General features: G+C 38.1%; 1 protein-coding gene across 1 annotated transcript in view; it reads right to left on the bottom strand.

The window, feature by feature from the left end:
* Plppr1 (phospholipid phosphatase related 1) overlaps positions 1 to 22589 on the bottom strand; it is a 279970-nt gene that overhangs the window by 130065 nt on the left and 127316 nt on the right. Inside the window, exon 2 of the mRNA XM_028882757.2 lies at positions 5228 to 5335. Within this exon, the coding sequence (XP_028738590.1) occupies positions 5228 to 5290 (63 nt within the window). The 5' untranslated portion in view covers positions 5291 to 5335. The remainder of the gene's footprint in view (positions 1 to 5227; positions 5336 to 22589) is intronic.

The following is a 22589-nucleotide window of genomic DNA, read 5'->3' as shown; positions in this document are numbered from 1 at the left end:
ACTCTTGAGATGCCAATTGGGTCTTCCCTTAGGAGAATGCTCCTTTTATAGATTCTTAAGTGTGAAATGTGTTGCTGAAAAGGCAAGATAAAGAAAGTAGGATGTAGAAAGGGGGTACAAAAGGGAACACAGGGATAACAATTTAGAACACAAAAAGACTCCTGATTCCTCTACTACAATTTAAATGTTTTACCTGCTTGTTCTAAGTCCTGTGTCTTGACTCCCCAAGATATTATTGACTACAAGCACAGAAACAAAGCTGAGAAAGTCTATACCTCCTGTCAAAATAAAGGCTCTCTCTCCTACTCCGTATGACTTCTCTAGCTTTTGTCCACTCCAGCATTTGCTACTTTCTGCTTATTCTATTGTAACTAGATCAGTGAAAAGATAAAGTCTATTGGTAAGAAATACCACAATGGAGCATCTTGGAATTTTAGAGATTTTGGATTTCTCTTTCATTAGAGAAATGTGCTAAAACTTTCACAGCCTAGACTCTAAAAATCATTATCTGTTTGTCAAGCCTTCAGTTTCAAAGCCTCTGGTCAGAGACAAAAATCTACTGGCACTGGGAGATTACAAAAGATTCATTCTGCATGCCCAGCATTCTAGGCCTTGGGTTCCAGAATCCCCTGCCTTGTCCATTTGACATCATGTATCTCAACCTACCCTGCTCTCCTTCAATGCTCCGCCTGTCCCTTTGGTCCATTCATTAATTTCTATACATGCTCTTGTAATCTATAAATACTGTCCTCTCATTTTTGTGCAATTCTAGAACTGCCCAGGGCAATGCTGCTCCTGACTTGTTACCTGCATGAAACCTTTTATGCTCCCTCCAGCTTTTTCCAGGTGAGTCCAAAGCAAGTTCCTGCTTCACCAGGAAATTTGAATTGTAGATGTCAGTTAGTGTCTATTCTCCTCATCAACGTCTAGGAATAGACCAAACATACCCAGTCCAATGGCTGTGCTCATAAGAGTAACAAAGAAAACACACGTGGGAGTTCTATAATGGGCAGTAGGTGTCTTTCATCCTCTCCTTGTATCACACATGCATTTAATCAAGGCTGAGAAAGCTTTGCTTTATAAGGAGTTTTTTAAGATCCAAGTAACATAAGAAGCCTGGGTACACACAAAACATTCAAAACAAGGCAAACACACTATGCCTCGGTGAAACTGTAGATATTGAAAGTTTTGTTGCATTAGTAAATACATTGATGGAAGAAAAAGAATAGATAAAAATGTAATACAAATACATATATGCAATTAACTTTCTCTCTCCCCTTTTCTTCTTCCTCTCTTCCTCTGTTTTCTATCTCTCTCTCTATCTCTTTCTGTTGAACTCACAGGTAAGTTGAGTCAAAAAAGGTACTAAAAATCTGAGTGGTACTCCATAAATGCAAGCCCCTGTGGATCCAGGTGGAGTAGAGCAAAGGTTACAGTTCAGTCTCAGTCTTGGGATTTGGACCGTAGTGTCCCCTGACAAAGGACATGAGAACTTGTGTTAGAAGTGCAACTCTTGTGTAAAAGCCAATATTCCTGACAAGTTGCTTTTCACTTCTGAGAAGGAAGGCACCACAGAATCTACTTGCTGGCACACAAAGAACACAGGGACAGAACACTCTGATTTGGGGGCTTTGGAAGTTAAGGCTCCAAATAATAAAAACCAAGTGCAAGAGTAATATTCATTCAAAAATCCCCCTAAAGTATTACTAACCAAACCTAGTACCCTCATGGATCCTAAAAGAATCTCTCCACTGTGAGCTATAGCAGCAGACACAACAAATAGAGGGCTAATTGGAGCCCATTATTCTGGGAGTATGTAAAATATCTCGGGTACAATTAAAGACAGACAAGAAAGCCAAAAAGGCAACAAAATAACATTATAAAGTCGGAAGATTTTTAAAAACATACACAGAATTTTTAGAAATTAAATAGAAACAAAATGAGTAAAGAGGAAAAGTATATAAAGAAGTAGAATGTTATAAGATACATCAAAAAGTTATTACAGTAAAAAGAAAATAGAACACTACTTAAATGTTCATGTCATGTGACTTTTCTGGGGTGGGGGACATAAACAAACATCTATGCACCAAGAGAGGGCATTAATGGCAGATGAAAGGAATTATTCTACTTCATTCTAACCTACTGAGCCAGGGACTTTACTGGGGTTACTTAGAAGAGCATGGGTGATGTGGAGGCAGCTATATCACTGAAAAGCCCACTCATGCATGGTTGATGATTCATGACCACTATGTCCTTGAAGGTCTCTGCATGATCTATATCAGCTAGCAGGACAGTCTCCTCTCCCCAGAAATTATTTTACTGCTTTTATAATCTTGAGGAGGGACTTTGTGAGTCTTGTTAAGTTTCAAGAACTTCCCAAGCCTTATAATTTTTGTTTCTTTCTTGAGTCTTATGAGCCTCCCTCCTCCCTCCACAAGGGCACATTTCAATCAGGATAAAACAGCTATATATCTAATTCATATTGAAAAATGTAAAACAAATCATAGTAGAAATTCACACTTAGAAACTGAAGCACACCTAGGAAGTGGGGGAGGATATCGCAATCACCTGAAAAGAAAAAGTGGATCCCTTATTGAGAAGAGTAATCCTGGAGGAATTTGTAGCAGCAACAATAAAGTCAGGGAGTAAGAAGGGGTAGAATAGTGGTGACTGTTCCAGCCCTGGAAACTTGATGCCAAGTAAAGTCATCATTCCTTAGTTTTCACAATATGAAGTCAAATTCAGAGAAGGATCAAGAATCTTTATGATTTATGACTTTTGAAAGACCTGCTACAGGATGAATTAAAGATTAAAACTATTTTGAGATGCCATTTCACCCGAGTCACAGTGGGATCATCAGTGGATCAAATGACAACAAATAAGGGCATGGATGTAAGAAAAGGGGAACCCTTATTCACTGTTGGTGGGAGCATCACTACGTAGTCAGTATGGAAATCATTGTAGATGCTCCTTAAAAAGCTAGAAATGGAACTACTGTGTGTCTAAGCTATAATTCTCCTGGCACATACCCAAAAGACTCTATAGCCTACTACAGAGATATTTGCTCATCTATGTTCATCACTGAGCAATACCTAGGAAATAGAAATAGTCTAGATTTCTACCATCTGATGAATAGATAATTAAAATGTGGTACATACACACAATGAACTTTTATCAAGCTATAAGGAAAAATAGAAATTATGGATTTTGCAGGAAAATGGATGGAACTAGGAAAATATGCTGAGGTAACCCAGACATAGAGAGATAAATACTACATGTTCTCTCTCAGATTGGGATCCTTGCTTCAGTCTTTAGAGTTGTGTGTTTGACCCAGATTTCCTGTAGAAGCCATGAAACTAGAAAAGGGCCATTGGAATAAAGAATGCCTTCATGGAGGCAGATAGTAGAGTATATGTGATGTGAAAGAAGAGAGGGTAATACTGCAATGGAAAGGTTTAAGCAGGGATGGGGGATAGAAGGGGAGAAAGAGTTAACCCAAATGAAGGGTGTGTGAACTAACCAAATGGAAACCTACTACTTTGTAATCCAATTAAAAAGTATAGGTGTAAAGAAAAAGTGCTAGAAGGATAAATCATGGCTATCTAGTAATGCTGCTCCAGTACCAGATGCTTCATACCTCCTCAGGTATTGTTGGTCTGGGAGGCCCACAGGCCCACAAAACAATACTCATGTCACTTGTGTTGGTTGTTCACCAGAAAAGTTGATAAGACGGTATTGCTGAAGTTATAAAATACCCTGGATGCAAGGTCTATAGAAATCAATCTAGAGCTGAGCTGAAAGCTTCCTTCCCACTGGTTAGCTTTCCTAACACTAGAAGTTGCTATACAGGCTGCCATAGGAGAAAAGGGTTAATGGTCTTACCTAGATTCAAATCCTACAAATGAATACCAACCTGCCAGGGAAGATGTTCTCACTGTTGCAACAGTGGCATGACTGTTAGGAGAGTAACCGACTGATCTCTGATTGGATTTGAGGCTCACTCCACAGGAGAGAATTCACTAGAAACCCAGTCAAATCCCCATGGCTGAATAGAGAGGACTCACTACTGTTGTTTAGCTAAATTGACATGGCATCCAACTACCTTCTAAATATTTATTTTTGTAGACATAGACAAATGCTATCCTCAGCCTTAACTAGAGGAATTGCTCTTTGCCTCAAAAAGCAATGTACCTACAGAGAAGGAGAGTTAGTCTGTCTTCAGGATGAACCATTTGTTTAATACAACATGGTCAGCCTAAAGCAATTCATAGATGAGAAACAAAAATGGACTCATCAAGTTGTATTTATATATTTGCACACACATGCACATGTGTGTGTGTAACCATAATAATCATGGAAGAAGAGGCCATCAATTTGAGAATGGGGGATAGCGAAGGAGTTGGAGGTAGGGAATAGAGGTAGGAAAGGGAATTATGTTTTAATTAACATTGTATTAAAAATAAAATGTACACATGAATCATATTCTACATTGTAGGACTTTGGCCATATCTGCAGCATTTTACTCTCCTTGGAAAGCCAAAACAAAAACAACAAAAAACCCAAAAACATTTGAAGCAAATATGGCAAAATTGTAAGATTAATTCTTGATAGTGGGCTTGAGCATTTGTTTTCTTGTGTTTAACATCTTTCCTAATTAAAAACCAATATTCACTGATGCAACTGACATTTTAATCTAGTTATTTTGGGCTACATCTTTTAATACTCTTGTTGCTTTGCCTAGAAGAAATAGAGGAAAATGATCCTTCTTTTATGAACAAAATAGATGAGAACCATGTGAGCCACCTTGAGGTTCACTTTCTTTCTCTTACTTTTCAACTAAGTTCTATTTTGCTTCCTCACTCAACTTCTGAAGAGATATTAACGATATATCTTGAACACCATTACAAAATAAGAATGACAGTACAGCAAGAAAAAGAATAAACCATCTCTCCTCTCACAGGTTTCCAGACTCATATTTATGTCAGCATCAAGGTGAGCTACAGAAGGATTAATTCATCTCTCTAGCTTCTGCTTAACCAGCCAAGCTCATCATTCACACATCAGTTTCTTACTTAATAATATTGTTTTTAAATTATTAATTCTCTATTTGTGACACCAAAATTTGACCCAATCTTGAGATCAAATAATTTCATAAAGGAATACATATCTTCAGCATGAAATTTGCCATTACATCTTGTTCATTACATCTTTAAAAACATATACTTACCTCAACAAATATGAAACATGGGATGATGGAGTAACTGCGTTGAGTGTTGTTCCCTACAGCCATTTCTCAAACCATGTGGTGAGTCTGCACTGTCTGAAACTGTCCAGGCTGAAATGAAAAAAGATTGTAGGGTGTAAGAATTGCATGTTGAGAAGTTCCTTAGGTATGTACACAAAAATGCCAGCTACCCTCTAGATGGGCAGACCGAGTACAAACAAGGCAAAAACATCGATCTACAGTACAATTGAGCTAGACTAGTAACCAAATGTATACCAGCTATGAACTGTCATAGAGAAAAAATTGACCAGGTAAGGAATTTCTCACATATAGCACCATAACAAAAAACATTCTTACTAGGGTACTACACTGTAAGACCAAGTAGACTGTGTCATTCCACAAAGCATAGTTTCTGATATAAAACATTTCTTATCATCCTGGAGGAATTCTCTATCTGTATCTAATTCTGGTTTACAACCTTGTTTGGTCTGTTTGTTTGCCTCTGCCCTTTCCTCTCCTCTTGGGGCCAACATCTACTACAGACACAAATCTTTCCCTTCTTTCCTGAATTGTAATTACTTGTCCTTGCTCTCATGTCTACACAGCCATCAGCTAACTACTTTGGGTTAATACATCACTGACTTATCTTTCTTTGCACCCCTGACCTGTGTATATGACCCCATCATGAAACATCAAAGCAATAATCCATTCTCCACACTTACAAGAATAGAGGAGCTAGACAATAGCAGATTACTCCTAAATATTTTATTAGGTCACCCCTGTCCTGCTCAGAACTAAAAATATTCTTCTATTAGGAGAGTAGGTTAATTTGGGTTTTTCTTACTAACGTGAATGAAGCTGAGATTTTAGATTTTGATGAGACTTTTCAGAAAAAAAAAGGTTTCCATGACATGCTTTATTCTTTGTCCAAAATAATGCTGCATGTAGGCCATGAATGCCGTTACCAGCTGCTCATTGCTTCTCACTCTATTTCTGTGTCATTATGGCCAACAGTTCTTGGAGTGCATGGGAACTCCAGGGCTATTGAATAGCCAACTGCACCTGTTAATGTCTTTATTTAGCTAATTTCTCTTTATTGAGTTCTCCCATACCTTACCTGTTTGCAAAGTAAAACTTTTAAATAGATTTTCTTCTCATTTTAAGATGCCACATTCTCAATTGTTAATTAAATTTTTCTCTGATAATATATTATTTATATTCTTAGCAATCTCTATTTATCACAATGTACAATTTTAAGTTTTGAGCAACTTTTGAAAATTAAATACTATGAAATAATATCCATAATATACCTATTACTTTATCATTCAACTTTGGGTTTTAGGAATGACTAATAGTATCTTTATTAATAAAGAGACACACATACATGTTTTACACATTGAATTAATGGGTCTTATTTTGTTCAATTTTATGTTCTTCAAATATAAAATCACTCATCATTCTTCATTTCCAGAGGTCCCATTTATTAATTGTTTCTCTCAGTGTCTGTGCTACTGGTATTATATTTAGGAAGTGATCTCCAGTGCCAATGCATTCAAGACTACTTCCTACTTTCTCTTCTATCAGGTTCAGAGTAACTGGATTTACGTTGAGGTCTTTGTTCCACTTGGACTTGTTTTGTGCTTGGTGACAGATATGGATCTATTTGCAGCCTTCTACATGTTGACATCCAGTTATGCCAGCACCATTTGTTGAAGATGCTTTCTTTTTTCCATTGTACAGTTTTGGCTTCTTTGTCAAAATTATATGTTCATAGGTATGCGGATTAATGTCAGGGTCTTCAATTCGATTCCATTGGTCCACATGTCGGTTTTTATGCCAGTACCAAGCTGTTTTTATTACTGTAGCTCTATAGTAGAGCTTGAGGTCAGGGATCGTGATGCCTCAAGAGGTTGTTTTATTGTACAGGATTCTTTTGGCTATCCTGGTTTGTTTATCCATATGAGGTTGAGTATTGTTCTTTCCAGGTCTGTGAAGAATTGTGTTGGTATTTTGATGGGGATTGCACTGAATATGTAGATTGCTTTTGGTAAGATTGCCATTTTCACTATGTTAATCCTGCCTATCCATGAGCATGGGAGATCTTTCCATTTTCTGACATCTTCAATTTCTTTTTCAGGGACTTAAAGTTCTTGTCATACAGGTCCTTCACTTGTTTAGAGTTACTCCAAGGTATTTTATATCATTTGTGGCTATTGTAAAGGGTGATGTATCTCTGATTTCCTTCTCAGCCTGTTTGTCAATTGTATATAGGAGGGCTACTGATTTTCTTTTTTTGAGTTAATCTTGTATCCTGCTACTTTGCTGATGGTGTTTATAAGCTGTATGAGTTCCTTGGTTGAATTTTTGGGGTCACTCATGTATACTATACTATCATGTCGTCTGCAAATAGCAAAAGTTTGACTTCTTCCTTTCCAGTTTGTATTCCCTTGATCTCCTTATATTGTCATATTGCTCTAGCTAGAACTTCAAGTACTATATTGAATAAGTATGGGGAGAGCGGACAGCCTTGCCTTGCTCCTGATTTTAGTGGAATCGCTTTGAGTTTCTCTCTATTTAATTTGATGTTGGCTGTTGGCTTGCTGTAAATTGCCTTTATTATGTTTAGGTATGTTCCCTGTATTTCTGATTTCTCCATGACGTTTATCATGAAGGGGTGTTGGATTTTGTCAAATGCCTTTTCAGCATCTAGTGAGATGATCATGTGTTTTTTTTCTTTCAGTTTGTTTATATGGTGTATTACATTGACGGACTTTCATATGTTGAACCACCCTTGCATCCCTGAGATGAAGCCTACTTGATCATGGTGGATAATTGTTTTGATGTATTCTTGGAGTCTGTTTGCCAGTTTTTTATTGAGTATTTTTGCATCAATATTCATGAGGGAGATCGGTCTGTAGTTCTCTTTCTTTGTTTGGCTTAGGAATCAGGGTGTTGTGGCCTCATAGAAGGATTTTGGTAATGTTCCTTCTGTTTCTATTGTGTGGAACAATTTAAAGATTATTGGTATTAACTCTTCTTTGAAGATCTGGTAGAATTCTGTGCTGAAACCTGGGCTTTTTTTTTTTTTTTTTTTTTTTTTTGGTTGGGAGACTTTTAATGACTGATTCTATTTCCTTAGGGGTTATTGGACTATTTAAATAGTTTATCTGGTCTTGATTTAACTTAGGTATGTGGTACCTATCCAGAAAATTATCCATATCTTTTAGATTTTTGTGGAGTAGAGGTTTTTGAAGTATGACCTGATGATTTTCTGGATTTCCTCATTGTCTGTTGTTATGTCTCCCTTTTCATTTCTGATTTTGTTAATTTGGAATTTGGATTCTCTCTCTCTCTCTCTCTCTCTCTCTCTCTCTCTCTCTCTCTCTCTCTCTCTCTCTCTCTCTCCTTTTGGTTAGTTTGAATAAGAGCTTGTCTATCTTGTTGATTTTCTCAAAGAACCAACTCTTTGTTTCATTATTTTTTTGTATTGTTCTCTTGGTTTCTATTTTATTGATTTCAGCTCTCAATTTGATTATTTCCTGGAGTCTAATTTTCCTGGAAGACTGTGCTTCTTCTTGTTCTGGAGCTTTCAGGTGTGCTGTTAAGCCACTAGTGTGTGATTTCTCCAACTTCTTTATGTGGGCATTTAGTGCTATGAATTTCCCTCTTAGCACTGCTTTCATAGTGTCCCATAAGTTTGGGTATGTGGTATATTCATTTTCATTGATCTCTAGGAAGTCTTCTTTTTTCTAGGAAGTCTTTAATTTATTTCTTTCTTTCTTCCTTAACCCATTGGTGATTCAGCTGAGCATTATTCAGTTGCTATGAGATTGTAGGCTTTCTGTAGTTTTTGTTGTTGTTGAAATCTAATTTTAAACCATGGTGGTCTGATAGAACACAGGAGATTATTCCAATTGTTTTGTATCTGTTGAGATTTGCTTTGTGGCCAATTATGTGGTCGATTTTAGAGAAGGTTCCATGGGGTGCTGAGAAGAAGGCATATTCTTTTTTGTTAGGATGGAATATTCTGTAGATATCGATTAAGTCCATTTGAGTCATAACATCAGTTAAGTCCTTTATTTCTCTGTTAAGTTTTGAATCGGCAGATCTGTTCAGTGGTGAGAGTGGGGTGTTGAAGTCTCCCACTATTAATGTGTGGGGTTTTATATGTGATTTAAGCTTTAGTAATGTTTCTTTTACATATGTGGGTACCCTTGTGTTTGGGGTATAAATGTTCAGAATTGAAACTTCATCTTGGTGGATCTTTCCTGTGATGAGCATGTAATGCCCTTCTTGATGTCTTTTGATTGATTTTACTTTGAAGTCATTATTCTTTACAATTCAGATGTGCCTTGCTGTTAGCACTGTCTAAATACAATGTAATAAATATAAAAAGTTAAAAACTGATCATGTCCAAGTAATAAGGGCTACCAAGGAAAGCAAAGGCATGGATACATAGTATTTTAAGATTTTTTAAGTTTTTTTTTTTGCATAGAATTAGTAAATAGCAACAAAACAGAGAACTGAGATACTGTCTTCCAATGTTATTATACACTTTTACATTTGCACCATGAATATATCAATATTCTCATTTCTACACATCCTCAATATAACATTTTTATGGTCTACCTTTTTAATTATAACCGTTCTAGTTTATATGAAATAATATCTCACTGTGGTTTGAAACTTGCATTTTTCTGATAACAAGTAACTCTGATCATCTTTCTATATGTGTACCAGGCATTATTACATTTGCTTTTGTGAAATGTCTATTCAAATCTTGCAGCTTTTGTGATTGGCTCGTTCACTGTATTATTTTCAGGGTATATTTTCTCTTTGTATATTCTGGACACATGTCATTTATCAAATATATGTTTCATAATTACTTTCTTTCAGATTCTTGCTTGCCTTTCAGTTTCTAATGGTATATTTTATATGCACATTTTGCTAATATAACAATTTTAATTAGAGAGTTTAATTTCAAAGGCCATTAGATACAGAAATTTATTACCCTATTATACTCATCCAGATTTTCAACTGCATCTTAAAAATGTAAAAGATATAAATCAATGTTGAGATAAAAATAAGTATTAGGAATTTTCAGAAAAGACTAACAACTTAAATGAAGTATGGTATGTAAATAATCTATAGAACAAATTTATATCACCAATGAACAAATGAAAATAACCACAAATTTACTTATTAATTCAGGTTACAGAAACAAGAACAAGTAACACATAAATACTTCATATCTCTGAGAGTGGAAAAGAGAAGCAAGTCTGATGGCCACAAGTCTTGAGTCTAATGGAGCAGTGGATGCCGATCACACAGCTGGTTGAAGTGACTGTTGACAAGCACATCAGTGGTATTCAAGTCAAATGTACTCAGTGTTTCACCACAGGACAAAACCTCAGAAAAGCCTCCCAACCCCAAACCCAGTGCATTTCTATTACCCTAGCAATGAGCAATCTGCAAAACAAGCAAGAAAACAATTCCATTCACAATAAAATCCTTACAGTTAGGAATGAGTGCAACTAAGGAGGGGAAATGTCTGCATGCTAAAATATGACGAAACACTCATGAAAGAAATTGAAGGAAAAGGCATCCCATGTTCCTGGATTCAAAGATTTAATATGGTTAAAATGTCCAAACTACCCAAAATAGTCTTCAGATTTAAGCCAATTCCTATCAAAAATGCAAAGGCATTTTCCATTTTCTATTTCAAAAAGCAATCCTGAAATCTTAAAGGACCAGAAAGAAGGACCAGGCAAAAGAAGCCTGAGGAAAAAGGTAAATTTGGAGGCATAACACTTCCTGCTTTCAAAATACATTTCAGAGGTATTTCAGAGTAACTGAAGCAATTTTTATGTAGAGACTTTGTACTTTTTCACTTATTCTAGCATATTCAAAATCATTCCTTGAAACATTTATATGATGGCTACTTTCTAGTCTTTTCAGATAATCCTATCTGACATTCAATATATAGGTGACATGCCTATATATTGACTGTTGTTTCTCATTTAGTTTGAAAGAGTCTCCATTCTCAGTACTAAGAGCTGTTTCTTACTGAAGCCTGGGTTATTCTAAGGTTCAGGGCTTTATTAATTATTCCTCTTCTGACACTGCTCCAGTGGGTGGAAGAAGGATGTCACCTATACTGCCATATGAAAACGAAGTGCAGGCTCATGGTGGGGAGGGCTGATGAAGTCAGGCTATCCACTAGAATCTCTGAAAGCTGACTCCACAGTAACCAGCAATAACAACAGCCCCTTCGAACTAGGCATCATCTGAGACCGTCTGAACAACAAGGGGAAAATTTTTAGTGTATAATATATTCAGGTTTATATCAAATTAATCATAAAACACAATTTTTTCTTTTCATGAAGAAATGCGTTTAAAGATGCAAAGTGACTTTGGGCTCTTATAATAATGATAATGCATCCCCAGTTGGAATAAATGTGAAAAAAGATTTGTTAAATGAGATGGTTGTTCTGATTGACTGAAAGAAGGTGGACATTCTCCTATCAGGCGGGAGGAGGAAAGCACTCCAGTAGAGCTTCTAGAGCTATGAATTCACTCAGCTTCTTTGTGAAAACTTAAGAACAATAACAGACCCAATAGAGGAAATTCAAGAAGGAGACACGGATGTTGTCACCAGACTCTACTCATGTGCCTGCTGCTCATTATGACAAACTCTCAACACTAGAATACCTCAAGGCTACAAACTCACGGTTGGGCATTTCCATATCAAATGGAAACATAATAGAAAAGGAGGAGAATTAATATTGACAGGCAGCACCCTATCTTGTTAATTAGCTCAGATGAGGCATTTCATCTCTAAGTAAGTATTACTATATTACAAGGCATATTTCAATGGAATCTCAATTCAGTGTCCTCTGATGTGTTGTTTCCCACTGAAATGTTTTTATAATTTCCTCTTAGTTGTGGTAAGTATAACAATTTGTTGTAAACTTAAGACAAGTAAAGCCAACTACAGATGATCAAGTACCCATGTCAGTAATACTGAACGTGAATGAAGACATTCTTGGAGATAGTAAGATGGGAATAAAGATCTTCATTTACAAGCTGTTTGAAATTACATTAGCTGGCCAGTCTGGGGAGTTCTTGGGAACAAAATGGCCTTGGGAATGAGTGTCCATAATGTAGCAATTTTGTGTCCAACTTTGATGTGAGTTAAATTGTTCTTAGCAGTCCTTCATCTCTCATTTTAGGGAAATATGATCACCTTCCTCAATGTTTAGAATATACACTCATCTAATTTTGCTAAGAAGACTATGATGGTTCTTTTCAAAATGCTAACAAGAAAGCTACCAAAAGTGTTACCTTTCTGAGTAAACCCAACAGTCTCCACTTTGAACCCACATTGATTTAAGAGTGTTTCTCAGTCCTATCACAGTTGACTTTCTTCTAGTCTAGAGAGTAATAAGGGGCTATCCCGAGCATTTCTGGGTGCTTAGCCTAGTACACAAGATACCAAAGAAGTCAGACATCCTCTCACCCAAGGTATGATGATCAAAACTATTCCCAGACATTGCCAAATGTCCCCTTCAAGTGGGGACATTGTTTTCAATGTATGGCAGCAAAATCTACGGCCCATGTCAAATCAACAGCATTTTCTGATTTACTACAGTATTTAGCATGGTGTTTCTAGAAGCTTCTCAAATTTAGGTTAAAATTAAAATCAGAGTGAGACTGTGGCTAGTATTGCAAGGGGGAGGAAACTAGAGCTTGCATCTCCATGACATCAAACAGATTTCTCCCTGGTGGAGAACTCCTACTTTAGGATTGAAAGTACAGGCACAAGGCATTGGAACTGCTTTGTCTGTTTGGAATAAAGTCCACACTTTGGCCACAGGAAGGAACTACATTTGCCTACTGCCTAACAAAGGGGAAACTGGAACTTGACACGGTGCTTTATTGGCATGAGAGCTTCCAATGCTCAAATGCCAGATGAGATGAACACAAAGCTACTATAATCTATAGTTACAAGCATCCTGAGTTTAAAGAGAAAGCAAGGGGTTCTATCCTTTTGCTACTTCAGTCCAAATTCCTAGTGTTTCTTAAAGGGCCCATGAAAATACCTTTAAAAAATTTAAAGGCAGAAAAAACACCCACAAACCATTATAATGTATGGAATGAGATGTCCAAAATGTAAAAATTTGGCAAGCTCACTAACTATTAAGTTTAATGTTCATTAAAAAATTAATAAATATAAAAATTAATTGTAGGCCAGATTTTCTTAATTCCATAAATTCCCTTTCAAATAGACTATAAGTAATTGTAATTTAAACTACTGACTCCTAAAAATAATTTAATTTTTTTTCATTTTACTTTGCCCCCAAATAAACATGCACTTTTTTTTTTACACAGGTTCCACTTAATATGTTTGTTATTATAGGAATGGGCTCAAAAAGTGACCACAGAAAACAATCTTAAGGACCTCAAAAATATCTTGGAGGGATTGTGCTTTCATCAATGTCAAAGAATCTGAAACCTGATTTGTTGCTTCAAACAAAACAAACAAAAACACAGAAGGTTCTCCCTCCCTCCCTCTCTCTCTCCCTCCCTTCCTCCCCCACTCCCTCTCTTCCTCCCTTTTTTTCCTCTCCACACCGGTTGCCCTTTTCTACTCCCTGGGTTCTACAGGCACTACAAATTAAACACATATATCCAAAGATTCAGTGCTAAGATCCACATGAGTGAGAACATGTGCCATTTGTCTTTTTCAGTCTGGGTTAACCTAAATCAGTATAATATTTCCCAGAGCCAATCATTTTCCTGCAATTTTCATAATTCCATGTTGCTTTACCACCAAATAAGATTTCATTGTGTAAAAGTACCACATTTTCATTATCTATCCACCAGTTGAGGGATATATGGCTGTATGAAATTCTCAAATAATTAATAAAAATATAAAAAAACACAGATGAGAATAAAAGGGGCAATGGCTTTGAAGACATTATTTGAACGAGACAAAGAATAACAGTAATCCACAGAAGATGGAGCAGACAGAGGTGACTTCTGGCTTACTGCCTATAAAGAGTCAGGAGACCCCTGTGTGGTTAAGGGAGTGCAGACAAGTGGCTGCTGTTCTTCTAGGTCTGGGTGGGGCTAGAATGTGGCGAAGCTGAAGTAACCAGGGTTCGGCAGGTTGGGCTCCAGAGAAAATGATGTTAAGAGAACATGTGATTCTTCGAGGCTTTAGCAGAATATCGATAAGCATGTGCACAAGAGGAAGCTACTCAAGACTTAATTAAACCATTACAAAGGATCAGCACAAATGACTCTCAGAGCTCACACACAGCTAAGACTTCACACCAAAATAAAAAGAAAAGCTTCCCAGTTCTCAAGCTGTCTGCAAGAGTGTATGATTACCAGGTGAATTAACTCCAGTACGAGAACATTTCTCACCCAGAAGCCACACATGGTGGTGGGTAGTAATCTATGCAGCATGCATTTTGTTGTTGTTCTTTGGTTTTTCTAATTCACAATACTAAATATATAGAGAGACTCCTTTGATTTATCATGTCCTTGCTAGCATTTTGGCAACTGAATGACTTTTCATTGTCATACCTCCTTGTCAAAACAAGTGTGTGTGGCAGTAAGAACCCATGGCCAGGTCTTAATAACACCATCTTCTGAAATATTCTACAACATTTAACCTAGTGCTTCTAGAAGCTTCCAAAAGTTAGGATATTTTAAGATCAAAGCAAGGTTGTGGCTAGCATTAATTAGGTAAAAATCAGAGCTTATTGCTATATGATGTCAAATCTTAATTGGAGAGAAGGAGGAGGCTTGAGTAAAAGGGAGAACATGAAAAGGTGAGAAAAAAATAACTTTTGAAAGGAACCATTTTATTTTCTCCTTCAGTTCCCAGGGTGAGCCATAATCCCCAGATGCAGTTCATCCTGAACACGTGTTAAAGATGCATTAACTGCCTGGGTGGCATGAGCTGCCACGCCCTATTCTCGATCATCTCTATTCAGTCCATGATCTCCAACCAAGATCACAGTTTGCATTTAATTCCCCAAAGCTGGGAAAACCCAGTTGTGTTTTCAAAGCAACAAAGCCATTTAGGGACAGGAAAAATGAAATGAAAATGTAAGTGAATGTAAAATAGACTTCACCACTTGATCATGCAGGATTTAGAACACACTACTTAAGCTTTTGACAGAAACACTTGGTTCAGGTTTAGAGATATTTTTCAAAGCTTGTTGAACACTACAGTGTGCAGACCCACGTACAAAGGGAGGCAACAATGACACACTCTTTCCTCCAGTCTTGGCCACTTTCCTCCTCCTTGCCACTTCTCACAGTTAGACCCATGCCCACCCCTTGAAATAGCTTAAATCAAGGCAGAAAGAAACAAAGAATTGTTGGTTTCTCATAGCTTAGAGAAACTGAATTGGATCATCTCTGTAGAAAGTAACTAGATTCAGAGTCCTGTGAGGTTTTCAGGGTCCTCACAGGCTTTTTGATGAGTTTTCAGACCAAGGGAAAATTCTAGGATCCTTCAGGATACCATTGTTCATTGGTCTATTCAATGGAACCAGTTTTCAGCCTTGTCCATATTGCTTAAATATGAATTGTTTCATAGTGCCTCAGTCTCTCTGAAACTGAATTCCTCCCTAGTGAGTAGAATTCTGGTGTTCTATTTACTTACCAGCATGTCTGGTTCATCTTTTAGTCCTATGTCCTAATCAATATTTAGACAGCCTGCAAGGTAACCCTTGTCCCTTGCCAACACAGTATTTATTAATATTAAGTGACATCTAAGGTCCATACCTCTAGGAAGGATGAGAGAGCATGGCAATGCCCAGGTGGCTGAGAAGAGGGACCTACCTTCTGCTTCTCCTCCACAACTGCTAAGTAGGAAAACAAGCCTCAGACAGAGGGGTATTGCTTCTAATTTCTTTTTCAAATTACCGATTTTGTTTATCTGTAACTTCCCATTAGGAAAATAACAGCTGCAGAACATAGAAATGCACAAAGAGGTTTTCTTAATTATAAAGTGGTGAGCTCACATTTCCTTCAATCAAACTAGATGCTGGGAGGAAATGAGTTTTGATGCTCTGTTAAACTGAAACCCTGAAGCACTAGAGCCAGGGACGTGGGGACCACACACACACAATGAATTCCTTGCCCACACACTCCTGGAAGAACTGAGATACTGGGAAAGTCATAGGAGAAGCCGTGCTTAGCATAGCATGGAGAGAAAAGAGGTAGATAACATGTTGCCACTGGTCTTAGCTGAACAGCAATGAATCTGATTCTAAAGTTTGCTGAAGTTATTTATGTCCCAACTGCCTCTTTCTCTGGCTATAAAATTATAAATATGAAAATCTCATCGTAGTTCTCAATAACAAAATTTATAACTGTTGCCATTACACTCTATATTGTAAAAATGACTGTCTTAAGTTAAAAAATGTTATAGGGTGGTCTCTCACATCTTTCACATAAAACTCTCCACTGGTAAGCTTTAATATGAACTTGTATTACATTAAAGTCTGTTCCAAACAGACCATGCCATGCTAAGGCTCTGGGGCATCCCTCTTGTCCTCTTTTTATACCTAACCCTCTTATCATAACCCTGAAGATGGATTAGGAAATCACTGGGCTTTTTTATTTGTTGCTCTTCCAAATAAGAACACATTTTAAAAACAAAACAAAAACTCTTTTCTCTGTTTTTCCCTGTTATTTCTCTCTTTAAGTGACCTGAGAAGTGGCCTAGCCTGGCTTATTAAAACTGCCAGAGCCTAGGGCCTGACCCTAAAATCTCCCCCAACAATATCTATGGCCACACTGGTTTCCAAAGATCTAAGATACAGGAGCCATTAAGTATTAGAAGGGAAAACAATAATAAGATAAGTCCATGGTGAGAAATTTCTGGAAAGCTAGGCACTGTCCCCAAAGACTAGAACCTAAGATGCTGGGTAGAGGCAGTCCTTTTGGATGCTGCAGCTCCAGAATATTAGACAACCCTTTATGGTCTTGCCTGCAGGGATGTATGCTACAAACAGTTGCGAGCAGTGGGGAGGCTGTGAAACTGTTGTTCCGTCAAGCAAGGCTGCATTTTCCAATTTAAAGCTAAGCTGCCTAGGAGCCAAGCTGTTTGTTTGTTAGAAGGGATTGCAAGAGGTAAAAGTTTGTGTATGTCTGTGTGTATCAGAAGGGTAAGACCGAGAGATGCTGCCTTCCGTGAGCTGAGACACCAAATCTATCCAGTTTACCAGGGGGAACAGAGAGGCTATGTGTTTGTGAGATGCTCTGCCACCCCCAGAAAGTCATTGCCAGAAGTCCCTGAAGCCCCACGACGGGGTAATTCATCAGCCCTGATAGACCCTGTTGAATTCTGACAAGGACCAGGAAAAGGAAGTGAGAGGAACTCCTTTCATCTCAGGAAATTTGGGAGGATTCATATAAAACTCAGGGGTGAGTCATGGTTTCTCCACATGGGTGCACAATCAGTGTGTGTTCTGCTACTGAACCAGCCTGGGAAGTTTGAATGAGCATAACAAATGGTAATTTTGTTCATTAGTCTCCTTGACAAGCATTGAGCACATGACCTTCCATGCCAGGATTACATACAGTCTTACAGTTTTAAATTTCATATTTAACATGTTCATATTTGTTTTGTTAATTTAATCTGGCAAAGAGATATTCTGAGCATTCTTTTTAATATTGCAAACTGCTACCCTTACCCAGCATTCCAGTTCTTCTGCTCCCTCATCATCTTCCCTCTTTTTATCTATGCTATTCATCAGTTGACACATTATAGTTTATTGGGTATATTTATTGTCTTTCTCACTGCCTATTTTGTTCAGCAGTTATACTACTCACCCCAAGTAGTCCTTGGAAAGATGACATTAAACTCATAATTACAAATAGACTCCAAACAATATCTCTTCCAGACTTGTAATGAGGTATAACTTAAGGGGTCAAGCAAGTCTCACTGGAAGAATGATCTTTGAATGCACAGGGACATCCAAAATTGGGGAATGAATGGCAGGGAATTGGGGGCAGGGAATGAAATGTATTCCTTGTCGGGAGTTCCTGAAATGAGATAATACAGGACAGTAGGGCTGTAATACAGAAAGCATAGGCAATTGGGGACATAAGAACAAGCTGAAGCAAGAGATACATTGCCCAAATGATGCCGGGTTAACAATCGTGCTCTAAAGTTTGAAATTGCTTCTAAGAAAGGTAGTGATTCATGGAAAAATTAAGGAAGAAACTCCCACAGTCTGACTTGCTTTGGAAGATAGCACAGGTGGCAGAGAGAGTTTAGGAGAGTAAGACAGGAATGTGCAGCTTTCTGCATCTATTCCCATTAAACTACCTCCAGCCTTCACTTAGATCTGCCTTGGGAATCCCAGGCATTTCCTTGAGGCTTTCATCTGGTTCAGAATCAGACACTGCATTAAACAGGTTTGTCCTGAAATCACTGCACAATCCCCACCTCCAGTGTGTGTGTGTGTGTGTGTGTGCGCGCGCAGAAGGTGCACATGTCTGTACATGTGTATGTACATGGCCGTGCTTGCATGTAGAGGCCAGAGGTCAATCTTGGGTGTTACTCATCAGCTGCTGTCCATCTTAGTCTTTGACACAGGGTCCTCAGTAGCCTGGAACTCACCAAGTAGGCTAAGTCTGCATGTCCTGAGGATCTGCCTGTCTCCCTCTCACCAGCACAGGGATTAGAAGTGGATGTCACCTTGCCTGGCTTCTTTAATGTAGGGTTTTCAGGATTAAACTCAACTCCTCATTCTTGCCAAGCAACTTTACCAACTGAGCTACCTCCCCAGACTCCAGAACACTCACTTTTGAAACGAGAAAGTGTGCCTGTGCCTGGTGAGATGGCTCAGCTGGTAGAAGCACTTGCTGACAAACCTGAAGACCTGAGTTCAATCCCAGGACCCAGGAAATAGAGGGAAAGAATAAATACTCAAAGCTGGTTTTGTAAGCACCACTCATGAAGTGTGGTGTGTGTACATGCACACAAGCATTCGTACACACACACACACACACACACACACACACACACACACACACAAACAAATAAATAGAATGTAATAAGAATGCTGTGCTTAAGGAGAAACCCCACACTCCAGTCAGGGAAGCAGGTATGCTAACTGCAGATCTTCACTTCTTCCTCCTTTCCTCCAAATCCAGTCTCCCAGTCTTACCCCAGCTCTGTAACAGATTACATGCTCCACCCAATTCCTACCCCATCTCCAGTAGAGTACACAGAGCTTGCCTTTCACCACCCCCTGCCCCCTGCAACCCAACTTGTCACCCTATCCCATTCCCATCTAGCAGACATTCCCTGGGAACTCAGTAGACAAGACAGCCAGAGAAGCAAGGAGGCCAGTGAATCAGGCAAGCTTCAAATCTTGACTCTCTCTCCTCTCCTACGAATCCAATCCCCCAGTCTCACCCCAGCTGTGTAGCAGACTACCTTTTGTGGCCTCTCCTCACTCTCCGCCCCCATTCCCAGGCAACTAAGCAGATCCTGGTATAACATTCTATTCACCTCCCTTCTGTGGACCACCTCAGGCACCACTGACCAGCACATTCCCACTCCCAAGTGTCAACTCCTAATACCTAGAAACACATTTATCTAGAAACCTAGTGTTCACACCTGGCAGGATCCCAGAATTCTCTACCAGGAAACACAAAGCCACCACACTCTCCTAAGAAACAGAGAGAGCAATAGAAAACAAAGAACAAAACAGACCAAACAAAGATAAGACCACATATTAGAACATATAATTACAATAATCCCAAATGCCTGGATACCATCATAAAAACAATCAATAACAGCCAGGATGATGTGTCTCCGGTAGAGCAGCTACCCTACCACGGCATGACCTGAGAATTACAGCACAGCTGAAGCACAGGACAAGGACCTTGAAGTAGCATTTATGACTATGACAGAGATCCCTAAAGAGGAAATGAACAAATCCCTTAAAGACATCTGTGAAAACCCAAACAGTGGAAGGAAATTAATAAAAACTGTTTAAGACCTGAAAGTAAATAGAACCGATAAAGAAACCCCAAACTGAGGGAAGTATGGAAATGAAAATTTTAGGAATTTTAACAGGAACCTCAGAGGCAAGGCTCACCAACACAATACAAGAGATGGAAGAGAGAATCTCAGTCATTAAAGACAAAATAGAAGAAATTGATACCCTGGTCAAAAATGTCAAGTTTAAAAAAAATTGCCCCAAATATCTAGGAAATTTGGGACACAATGAAAAGACCAAATCTATGAATAATATTAATAGAGGAAGGGGGAAGAAACCCAAGTCAAAGGCACAGAAAATACTTCCAACAAAATCATAGAAGAAAATTTCCTTAACCTAAAGAAGAGTCTTATTGGGGTAGAACAAGCAAACAGAACACAGAATAGATTGGACCAGAAAAAAAGTCCACTTGGCACAATAATCAAAACACTAAACGTACATAACAAAGAAAGAATATTAAAGGCTGCAAGGGAAAAGACCAAGTAAGATATAAAGGCCAACATATTAGAGTAACACCTGACTTCTCAGTGGAGACTCTAAAAACCAGAAGGGACTAGAGAGATTTTCTACAACATCTAAGGGATCACAGATGCAAATCTAAATTATGATACCCAGAAAAACTCTCAATCACAATAGATGGAGAAAATAAGACATTCTATGATAAAACCAAATTTAAGCATTATCTGTCTAAAAACCCAGCCCCATAGAAAGCACAAGAAGGAAAATTTCAACCTAAAGAGGTCAACAAACACAAGAAAATACAAGAAACAAATTATCCCAGGCCAACAAATCAGAAGAGGGGAAACACACACACACACACACACACACACACACACACACACACACACACGTACACAAAAGAAAGAAGTACACGCACATAGGAACACCTGATTTTTAATAAAGAAGCCAGAATAACACACTGGAAACAAGACAGTGCATCTTCAACAAATGGTGTTAATCAAACTGGATGACTACATGTCAAAGAATCCAAATAGATTGACAGTTATCACCCTGATCAAAACTCAGCTCCAAATGGATCAAAGATCTTCACATAAAACCAGATACACTATACCTGATAAAAGAGAAAGTGAGAAATAACCTAAACTCATTGGCACAAGAAAAGGACTTTCTGACCTGAACACCATTAATTCAGGCACTAAGATGAACCATTAATAAATGGTACCTCATGAAACTGAGAAGCACTGCACTTCATCTGGACAGAGTGGCAGCCTAGAGAGTGGGAAAATATTTTTATCAACTACACATTCGAGAGAGGGCTAATAGCCAAAATAAACAAAGAGGTAAAAAAAATCTACATATCAAGAAAATAAATCTAAAAAAATTAACTCAATTTAAAAAATGGGATGCAGAAAAACGTAATTCTCAATAGAGGAATCTCAAGTGGCTGAGAAACACTTAAATGTCCAACATCCTTAGCCTTCAGGGAAATGCAATTCAAAAGTATTTTGAGATTTCATCTTGTACCTGTCAGAATGGCTAAGATCAATAAAACATGTGACAGCTCATGCTGGCCAGGGTGTGGCACAAGGGGAGTAGACATCCATTGCTGATGGGAGTGCAAACTTGTACAGCCACTATGGAAATCAGTGTGATGTTTCCTCAGGAAAATGGGAATTGATCTACCCCAAGGTCCAGCTCTACCACTCTTGAGCCTATACTCAAAGGACACGTCACCCTACCACAAGGACATTTGCTCAACCATGTTCATTGCTGCTCTATTCATTATAGTCAGAAATTGGAAATAGCTTATATGTCTCTCAACAGAAAAACAGATAAAGAAAATGTGGTACATTTCTACAATGGAATATTATTCAGCTGTTAAAAAATGATATCATGAAAATGGTAGGCAAATGGATGGAATTAGAAAAAAATCACCCCGAGTGAATTAATCCAAACCCAATAAGACTAAATGGTAAGTATTTGCTTATATGTCAGTATTAGCTGTTAAGTCAATGATAACCAAGTTACATTCGGTAGAACTACAGAGGTTAGGCATAGAGTAAGGGATGATAGGAGATGGATAGACTTTCTAGAATGGGGAAATAGAATGTTCAGGCATCATCAGAGAAGTTTCCTCCTACAGCAGATGAAAACAAATGCAGCTACCCACAGGCAGACAGTATGCTGAGAGAGAGTGTGAGAGACCTTGGAATATTCAACCCTAAATGGGACGTCTCCAACAAATCCCTTCCCTCAGGGCTCAAGGAACTCTTGGAAGAAAATGCAGAAAGAATGTAAGAGGGGATGAAGGACACCAAGGAAACAAGGTCCTATAAATTAATAGGATCTACACACTTAGG

This window comes from Peromyscus leucopus, chromosome 2 (genome assembly GCF_004664715.2).
Source record: "Peromyscus leucopus breed LL Stock chromosome 2, UCI_PerLeu_2.1, whole genome shotgun sequence".
Taxonomy (NCBI): Eukaryota; Metazoa; Chordata; class Mammalia; order Rodentia; family Cricetidae; genus Peromyscus; species Peromyscus leucopus.
This window is presented reverse-complemented; position numbering and strand designations above follow the sequence as displayed.